We start from the raw sequence: 9634 nt of genomic DNA, 5'->3' as shown, positions 1-9634 counted from the left end.
CGGCTAAAAAACTGAGATAAATAAACAAACACGGCAGATATTGTTCAATGAGGTTAAAGCTACACCCTGGAAGCGAGTGGTGGCTTCAATTGTACCACCAGGGCTGAAGGGCTTGTTTTTTTTATTTTTTATTATAACCATCTCATGTCAAACCACCTTTTTAAAGGAGCACAACACTACACTTGAATAAAAAGAAGAAATATAAATAAATAAATAAATAATTTTAATTGAGGACCCACTAAATTTCCCAGCGACGCATTCAAATAGCTTCCTGTGGGTCCTGGGGACTCACAAACCCTTAACGTCATTGCCAAGTGGGGACTAGGGTACTTGACCTGTGTGAAGTTGGCCCCTCGCAAAACTCTCTTGAAATAGTTTAATTGATTTGTGCAGTTGAAATGGCTATTCGTGCTGTTTTTGTTATTAAATATTATTTTATAGGTCAATCAAAGGTCACCCACCCCGCCGCCCCGTTCTCCAAATTAGGCCAAAATAGTCTCGATCGTTTTTGCAGCGTTTGTGCTGTAAACAATTTTGGGTCTAACATTAAAGTTTTTAGTTATTAACTTTTTATGTTAACAACTTAATTACACGTTAATATTACATATAAACAGTCCTTAAATATGTAAAAAAAAAAACTCCCCAAACCAGTCCCAAATGTTTGCTCTGGATTTAGCAGTTGAAATGGCTATTTGTGCTGTTTTTGTTTCTGAGTTATTAAAGATTTTTTTATAGGTCAATCAAAGGTCACCCAACTCCCCTTCTCCATTCTCCAAATTAGGCCAAAATAGTCTTAATAGTTTTTGCTGTAAACAATTTTGGTCCAACTATTATAGTTTTTAAATTAACGTTTTATGTTTTTTATGTTAACAACTTAATTACAGGTTAATATTACATATAAACAGTCCTTAAAGGGGAACATTATCACCAGACCTATGTAAGCGTCAATATATACCTTGATGTTGCAGAAAAAAAGACCATATATTTTTTTTAACCAATTTCCGAACTCTAAATGGGTGAATTTTGGCGAATTAAACGCCTTTCTAATATTCGCTCTCGGAGCGATGACGTCACGTTGTGACGTCACATCGGGAAGCAATCCGCCATTTTCTCAAACACCGAGTCAAATCAGCTCTGTTATTTTCCGTTTTTTTCGACTGTTTTCCGTACCTTGGAGACATCATGCCTCGTCGGTGTGTTGTCGGAGGGTGTAACGACACGAACAGGGACGGATTCAAGTTGCACCAGTGGCCCAAAGATGCGAAAGTGGCAAGAAATTGGACGTTTGTTCCGCACACTTTACCGACGAAAGCTATGCTACGACAGAGATGGCAAGAATGTGTGGATATCCTGCGACACTCAAAGCAGATGCATTTCCAACGATAAAGTCAAAGAAATCTGCCGCCAGACCCCCATTGAATCTGCCGAAGTGTGTGAGCAATTCAGGGACAAAGGACCACGGTAGCACGGCAAGCAATGGCGGCAGTTTGTTCCCGCAGACGAGCGAGCTAAACCCCCTGGATGTCTTGGCTCACACCGTCCCTTAAACTGGACAGATCAGCTTTCAGGAAAAGAGCGCGGATGAGGGTATGTCTACAGAATATATTAATTGATGAAAATTGGGCTGTCTGCACTCTCAAAGTGCATGTTGTTGCCAAATGTATTTCATATGCTGTAAACCTAGTTCATATTTGTTAGTTTTCTTTAATGCTAAACAAACACATACCAATCGTTAGAAGGCGATCGCCGAATTCGTCCTCGCTTTCTCCCGTGTCGCTGGCTGTCGTGTCGTTTTCGCTTGCATACGGTTCAAACCGATATGGCTCAATAGCTTCAGTTTCTTCTTCAATTTCGTTTTCGCTACCTGCCTCCACACTACAACCATCCGTTTCAATACATTCGTAATCTGTTGAATCGCTTAAGCCGCTGAAATCCGAGTCTGAATCCGAGCTAATGTCGCTATAGCTTGCTGTTCTTTCCGCCATGTTTGTTTGTGTTGGCTTCACTATGTGACGTCACAGGAAAATGGACGGGTGTATATAACGATGGTTAAAATCAGGCACTTGAAGCTTTTTTTAGGGATATTGCGTGATGGGTAAAATTTTTGAAAAAAACTTTGAAAAATATAATAAGCCACTGGGAACTGATTTTTAATGGTATTAACCATTCTGAAATTGTGATAATGTTCCCCTTTAAATATGTCAAATACATCCCCAAATGTTTGTGCTGTATTTGTGCTGGTTTGTGCAGTTGAAAAGGTTGTTTATACCGCTAATTATTTCTGAGTTATTTAAAGATGATTTTATATGGATACTTGGCTATCACTTACATCAGTTGTGAATTGTTTGATGTAATTTGAAAAATACAAACTAACAAATTATTATTATTAGTCTCTTTAGAGGAGACTTTGTGAACACCCTTGTCTAATACAATCCCAAATGCCATCTCCATCTCCTACTTCTTCTTTTTTCTGGGGTAAAAAAAAAAAAAAAAAAAGAACAGCGATGACGAATACGACGAATGACAGAGGTTTGCCACCACTTCCTGTTCCAGCAATATTTAAGAAGCCTGCAGCCATCACACACAATAATAGATGCTCCTGCAGGGCCTCCAGAGAGGATGTCACCAACATGGACTGTTTTCAAGCAGACTCTGAAGGATTTTAGGACTGTGGCAGTGGATGTTTTCTTTAGCGGTCACAGAGAGAGCTTCAAGAGATCCACTATCCTCCTCATCATATGCGTCTTCCTCAGCGTCCTCCTCAGCATCTTGCTCTACCTCTACCTCCTCTGCACTCTCACCTATGACCCCGCAGTGGCCGGGGGAATCTCTGCGCTCCATTGGCTGCTGTTGACGGTAGCCCTCTTCCTGTCCAAGAGAATACGATGCTTGCTGACTCTTCTGCTCATCTCTATATTTACCAAGAAAAGTCGCAATCTCCTTTTGACCGCCGGGACAAGTTTAGTGGTGCTCGGGAATATTCGCAACACTTTGGAGAACCTGACAGGTTTGGTTCAGAGCATTATCTGCAACCTGAGGGCCAAGAAGGCGTCAGTCACGGCTCCTTTCAGTAACTACGTAGCCATGTTGAAATGGTTGGCTGGCGTACTGCAAGGGGTGACGGATCTCGGGGTCGTTAACATGGATTCGCAGCTTAAGATCTCTTCTAAGGTGGACTTGGAAGAATTCAGGGAGCGACTCAGCCAAGCAGAACTAAAGCTGAATCAAAGCGTCAAATACGCCGTGACCTTTATGAACACAGTCTCCTCTGGGAAGGAACGTGTTTATCCGGTCATCAGCTTCCTGGTGCTCACCGTCTTTATCGCCTTGCACATAAAAAATTACCGCAGTGACCCGACATACAAAAATAACTTCATCAGCAGCAAATTTGTTCATTATGACGAGAAGCAGAAGGCAGAAGGACGGCGCCACGTTCTTCCTCTCACATCAGAGGAGGAGAAGCTTTATCCCTCACTCCCTTCCCTGCGTCCTACAGCCCAGGAAGGAAAAGCTCTGTTGAAATTTGGCCTTCCAGTTGTGTGCCATTTGTTTGCTTGGGTTCTATTTATAACCGTGGATGCCTTGTTTTACTGCTTCGTTGTTATTGTAACAACCAAGCTATCGGAGATGGAACCGTTCCATGTCCCTCTGCTCCTGAGACTCAAAGTAAGTTCTTTCATCAGCACCCTTTGAAATAGGAGCCATTTTTGGTAACTTGATGGAATACACCCAAATTATTGGAGTACATCACAAGACCATTTTAAGTAAGGATTTGAATCTTACCAGTCACAATTAGATTCCGTTTTTTAAGGTGCTGATTTGATACAGAAAACCGTTTCTCGATTCAACGGGATTGTCGGTTCAATATATTATTTAGTATAAAAATGATAGTAAGAAATTGTAGCTTAGAAACGCTAGGTTGGCTGCAGATGTTGAAATTCCGAGAGTAACGCCGAGATGGCATAAAAAATGTATTTTTAAAAATTTATTCTGAAAAATAAACTATTTTAAATCGATTCTTTAAAATTAAGTATCGCTCAACAATCATTATTTGGATATGAATAAATTGTTTTGAGCACACTTTAGTAGTGTGACTTTTCATAATGTTGCAAAATGGATTCACATCCGAATGGCGCTTCTTATTTATTACGATTCTGAATGAATGAATGAATGAGTTAATGAATTAAATTAGTTTATTTCGGTCATATAATCAACCATTTTATGTGACCAATTTAACAGCACAGATTGTACATGTTAACAATCATACACACACAAAAAGAAAAAGAATGACCGAAAAAGGAGAAGGCTGAAGCCAAGGCTTATATTTGCCTATCCTATACATTCACTGAAAATTAGATTGCCTGGAACATCAACGTTCAAAAAATCAATGGGATGAAAGTAATCGTTGCTATATTTTATAATTTTACATTTCACCTTTTCAAGGCTTTCTTAAACCTTAACAAAGAACTACATGTCTTCAACTCATCACTGAGCTTGTTCGACCATTTAACTCCTAAAACTGAAATACATTTGTATTTTATATTCGTTCTTACTGTAAATATTTCAAAAATGTATATCCCCATAAATTATAGTTTTCTCCTCTTAATTGAAATAACCTAATACAGGCTGTAAGGGTTGGAATTGAGGGTTAAATCACCAAAATGATTCCTGAGTGCGGCCACCTCTGCTGCTCACTGCTCCCCTCACATCCCAGGGGGTGAACAAGGGGATGGGTCAAATGCAGAGGACAAAATTCACCACACCTAGTGTGTGTGTGACTATCATTGGTACTTTAACTTTTTAACTTTAACAAGCTGGAAGGATGTTGTTCTTTACTAGAAACATCATTTCCATTGTTTTTAAAAACAATATCTGAAAATTTTAACACATTAGAACTTATGAATAATGGATTGGTAGGTTCATAGTAGCACGCTTTGTGTATTATTCTAATTACCTTTTTTGGAAGTTTAAGTATTGGGTCTGTTTGTTTTATAAACATTTCCCCAAACGTCAACACAATATGTTAAATATGGAAAAATAAAAGAATAAAGTAACATATGCAGACATGTCTTATTCAGCATGTGTCTTACTTTATAAAGAATAGCAATGAATTTCGATATTTTTCTCTTTTATATATTCAATCTGCGGTTTCCAACATAATTTATGATCAATTATATTTCCCAAGAATTTAGTTTCATATACTCTATCAATTTCCAATTGATTTAATTTTTATTTTGCTTCACAATTTGTCCTTGCACCACTAAACACCATACATTTAGTTTTCTTATCATTTAATGATAACTTATTCATATCAAACCATTTTTTTAGCTGAAGCAACTCAACCTCTATTATCCTCAACACTTCCTTCAAGTCTTCTCCTGAACAATATACATTTGTACCTTCTGCAACATAATGATTTTCAATTTATTAGATACTGAACAAATATCATTTACATAAAGTATAGATCACTTAGGTCCCAATACCGAGCCTTGTGGACTCCACAAGTTACTCTTCTTGAATCGATTAATTATTTCCAAAAATTGACAACCGATAAAGAATGGATGGATTGGGGAATTTAATATGTAATTTTTTCTACGAATCAATTAAAAAAAAATTTTTTTTAGGCCATCTGTAGCTTACACACTGCATGTATATGTCACACGTCAGCAGCCAAGAGGAGCTTTTGTAACCTCTAACATGTTTTGAAAAGGTTTCATTCAATTTTTTGTACAAATAATATTGCAAGATCGTTTCGAATCGAGAATCATGTAAATACAGAGAGTCAAATCGTCACCCCAAGAATCTGAATCGAATTGAATCGTAAGTTTTTGTAAGATTCACATCTCTAATAACTGAAGTATAAATCTACATTTATTTCCTGTCTGTTTACAATGTTTTGATTGTGTCATAGTGCGGCACCAAGGGCCAATTTTAAACACCAACTTATGTTACCAAATATGGTTGTTAAACTACTACGTGGGTGCAAACCACTGATACATCACTCACTATGATGCAATACACCGGTGGTTTCTCTCAGCCAGCAACATCAGGAAAAATATCATAGTTTTGTAGGGAGTTGGCACTTTGTTACATGTGTTCTGCTAACTCATAGTACTTGTTTACAACATTTAGTAGTCTACGGTCTGATCTAATAAGATTAAAATAATACGTACCTAAATTGCATGTGCAAATTAAAAATGACAAGTACTATTAGTGGGCGTGTTGCGGGTGCAACAGCAGTGCGGACCACCCTATTTAAATGAGGATATTGCGTGGACTGGACTAGAGTCACTAACTTGTCTGTTATGATCCAAATGCAAGAATATGCGTATTGAAAGAAGTGTTTTCATATAGAATAGTTGTGTCAAACGTATGGCCCGAGGGCCAGATCAGGCTTTATCCTGCGGGATGAGTTTGCTAAGTATAAAAATTAACCTGAATTTTTTTAATGAAAGAAACAGCTGTTCTAAATGTGTCCAATGGATGTCGCAAAAGCAAATATTTGTATCTTTGTCGATGATGCTACATATGTACGAAATAAACCACATATTAGTGCACCAGTCGAGGAAAATTATCAAACTACATAAATAACATACTGTAATTTAATTTTGATATGTTTTTATTTTGATGGATTGAAAATTAACACCATTGAGTTGACTGATGAACATTATCACATAATTTATTCAGAAAATATAAATAACGACAAAGTATATATACTGTTAACTGAAACATCCATCCATTTTCTACCGCTTGTCCCTTTCGGTGTCGCGGGGGGGTGCTGGAGCCTATCTCAGCTGTATCCGGGCGGAAGGCGGGGTACAACGTTAATTGTAAAAAACAAAAAAAACAAAAAAAAACCTGTTTGTACAATTTCAGAATGTTCTTGTTTTATTTTTAAACAAAGAAAACAATCTGAAGTCGTCTTTATTTTTAAGTTATCGTGCCGTAATTTTACCAGTACAGCCCACCTGGGAGTAGATTTTTCTCCATGTAAAATGAGTTTGACACCCCTGTTATAGAAGATATGCTAATGATATATCCCCTGTAAGAAAACAAAGCCATTAAAAAAGGTAAACAGACACCAAAACAAATTAATTAAATGTGTTTTATTTAGACCCTTAAGTCACCCAGCAGCTATAACATCATAAAGTAACATAAATGCATAGACCAGAATTTTTTTTTATGATAGTCCAAATATGTGGACGCACACATTGATCGAGGATTCTCTCTGCATTGTTTATCTTTGCAGTGCGAACACCTGCTTTTTCACAGCTATTTGTTCATAACTGTGCCAGTTTGCGCATACTTTTCAAACGTGCTTTCAATTGACTCAAAACTGCAGCCACAAAACGGTTTCAGCTTTGATAAATCACATTGCGTGTGATACATAGTTATATTTGCATCACTTCCTCCCATTATTGTGGTCTTTTTGATAATCGGCAAATATTGTACGTATACATGGAGATAGACACTATGGATTGCGCTCCCATCCATCCGTCCATTTTCTGCCGCTTATCCCTTTCGGGGTAGCTGGGAGTCGCTGGAGCCTATCTCAGCTGCATTCGGGCGGTAGGCGGCCTACACCCTGGACTTATTATGCTCATTTAAGAGACAGTCCTCTGCGCACGAGCTTAGTAGATCAGTTCCGCATGCTCTATCAAGTTTAAACGTTCTAATACTCTCAACCTTTAGTAAATCAGGCCCCAAGTTTATAATGTTATCCCAGCAGGCACAAGACATTGATACAACATTGATTATACGTACATATCCTTTAAAACTGACTTTGAAACAACGTTGAAAAATAGTTGTATTTGTACATTGAGACAACGTTGGATCCACGTTGTTGGTTGGGAAATGACCAAATTTCAATGGTCAAATCAATGTCACAACCCAAACTTGATTAAACATAGTCAAAAAGCATGTTGTTTCAACGTTAGGTTTGATTTGCTCAACGTCAGGACCTAATTCAACAAGTTGTCAACGATGTTTCAATGTCTTGTGCCTACTCAAATGTGCTAAATTCTCGGTGTGGTTATTCTACCCGTTATTTTTTTGACACCGTGAGTTAGTCTGCTGTTGTTTAAGCAAGTTTGCGACAATCGGGAAGTGCCTCAGTCAATTTCCTTTACTACTTTGGGTTGTCAAAATAAAAACTTTAAAACATAATTAACTTTGAAATAGCACAATATATACAAAGCAGTGCAACAATATAAATATTCAAGTATGACCTGTTTTTCATTTTAGGGGGTGGCAACTCTAATTGGTATACAGTTGAGTGAAGAGAATCACCTGAAAGACTTCTCTTATTCCGTGACGCTGTTTGAGAAGCAGTGTCTCCCCAGTCCCAAACCTTTGCTCTACAGCTCGGTGGTTCCGCTGGCCGCCATATTGCTGATCTTGCTATGTATGGCTCCACTGGCAGCCAAGGCGGTCCAGTTCAGGCTCCTGGTGTTTGAGAAATTCTACTCCAACGCAGCAGAAGAGAGGATAAAGTTCCTGCATGCCAAAATTCTGAGGAAACGGTTAAAAAGGAGGAGGGCGAAAGCGAAGAGTAGCCCTTTTACTTCACTCATCAGTAAGGTATGAGTCACATGATCACCATTATGGGCATAAATAGGTTGGATGGTGAATCAGTTTTTCTGTTTCTTTCACAGCCACATTTCTGGTGTCCGTTGTTTTTCCCAGAAGAGGACAATGTTGTGTGAGGAAACTTGTCCTCACAAAGGATCCATTACAGGTGCTGCTCAGAAGATTTCCACGTTGTCCTCTGGTGACTTATTTTACAACCTGATGTGCAATAATAAAATCAGCTACTGACATATTTTAAGTCTATTTGAAATTCGGACATCATGTTGAAGCTGGTACATTTGCTCAAAGCTTTAAACAAGTATTTATATCCTAACTGTTTTTTGAGAACATTACATGTCTATTGTGTTTAGTACAGTACTTAAACATAAAAAAGTTCAACATCCAAAAGTTGTAAGTATTTTTGGACAAGTAAATACGTATCTCTAACTTCAGGTTACCAACAGTAGTGTGATTGTATTTGTCCCAGGGATGTTACTGTAGTCAAAGTATTAACTGCCATTCAGGTGTTGACTGTGCCAAACGTTTCTCTTGATGAGCCTTCGGAATTGTTTGCCTGTAAGTATTCTATGCCTATTATACATTTTAGTTGTCTATTTAATTATCTTATTTGTTAATGTTTCAGAATCGCCATATAAAATCCCCGATGCTAATCGCTATGGGATTGACTATATGATTTAGCATCGAGCTAGCACGATTATTGAAATTGATTTTATCTTATGTCAAAAATATTTTTGTATTTGACTTGTTATAATTGATACCCTTCATTAATGTAATTTAACAGAGCTTCAAAGTAAACATACTGTATAATGGAACTCATCTGCATTCTGTGTTTGATAGACTATATAGATACTTTATAATCGCTAATATCGAAAAAATCGATTATTTATTAATCGTTGGCGGCAAATTATTTTGCTACAGCAAAGGCATGTTCAGACAGGAATGAAGTGAATTATTTATATATATATATATATATATATATATATATATATATATATATATATATATATATATATAGCGCTTTTTCTCCAGAGACTCAAAGCGCTTT

At 37.5% G+C, this 9634-nt stretch overlaps 1 protein-coding gene across 1 annotated transcript; it reads left to right on the top strand.

Annotated features, from left to right (window-relative positions):
• Positions 1-2520: 2520 nt before the first annotated feature.
• LOC133592158 (dendritic cell-specific transmembrane protein) lies at positions 2521-9367 on the top strand. The gene is made up of 3 exons (XM_061944711.2): positions 2521-3666; positions 8245-8580; positions 8655-9367. Exons 1-3 carry the CDS (start codon positions 2521-2523, stop codon positions 8703-8705), a joined length of 1533 nt encoding a protein of 510 aa, XP_061800695.2. The 3' UTR covers positions 8706-9367.
• The last annotated feature ends 267 nt before the right edge of the window (positions 9368-9634 follow it).

The sequence above is a fragment of the Nerophis lumbriciformis genome, linkage group LG04, assembly GCF_033978685.3.
Source record: "Nerophis lumbriciformis linkage group LG04, RoL_Nlum_v2.1, whole genome shotgun sequence".
Classification (NCBI taxonomy): Eukaryota; Metazoa; Chordata; class Actinopteri; order Syngnathiformes; family Syngnathidae; genus Nerophis; species Nerophis lumbriciformis.
This window is presented reverse-complemented; position numbering and strand designations above follow the sequence as displayed.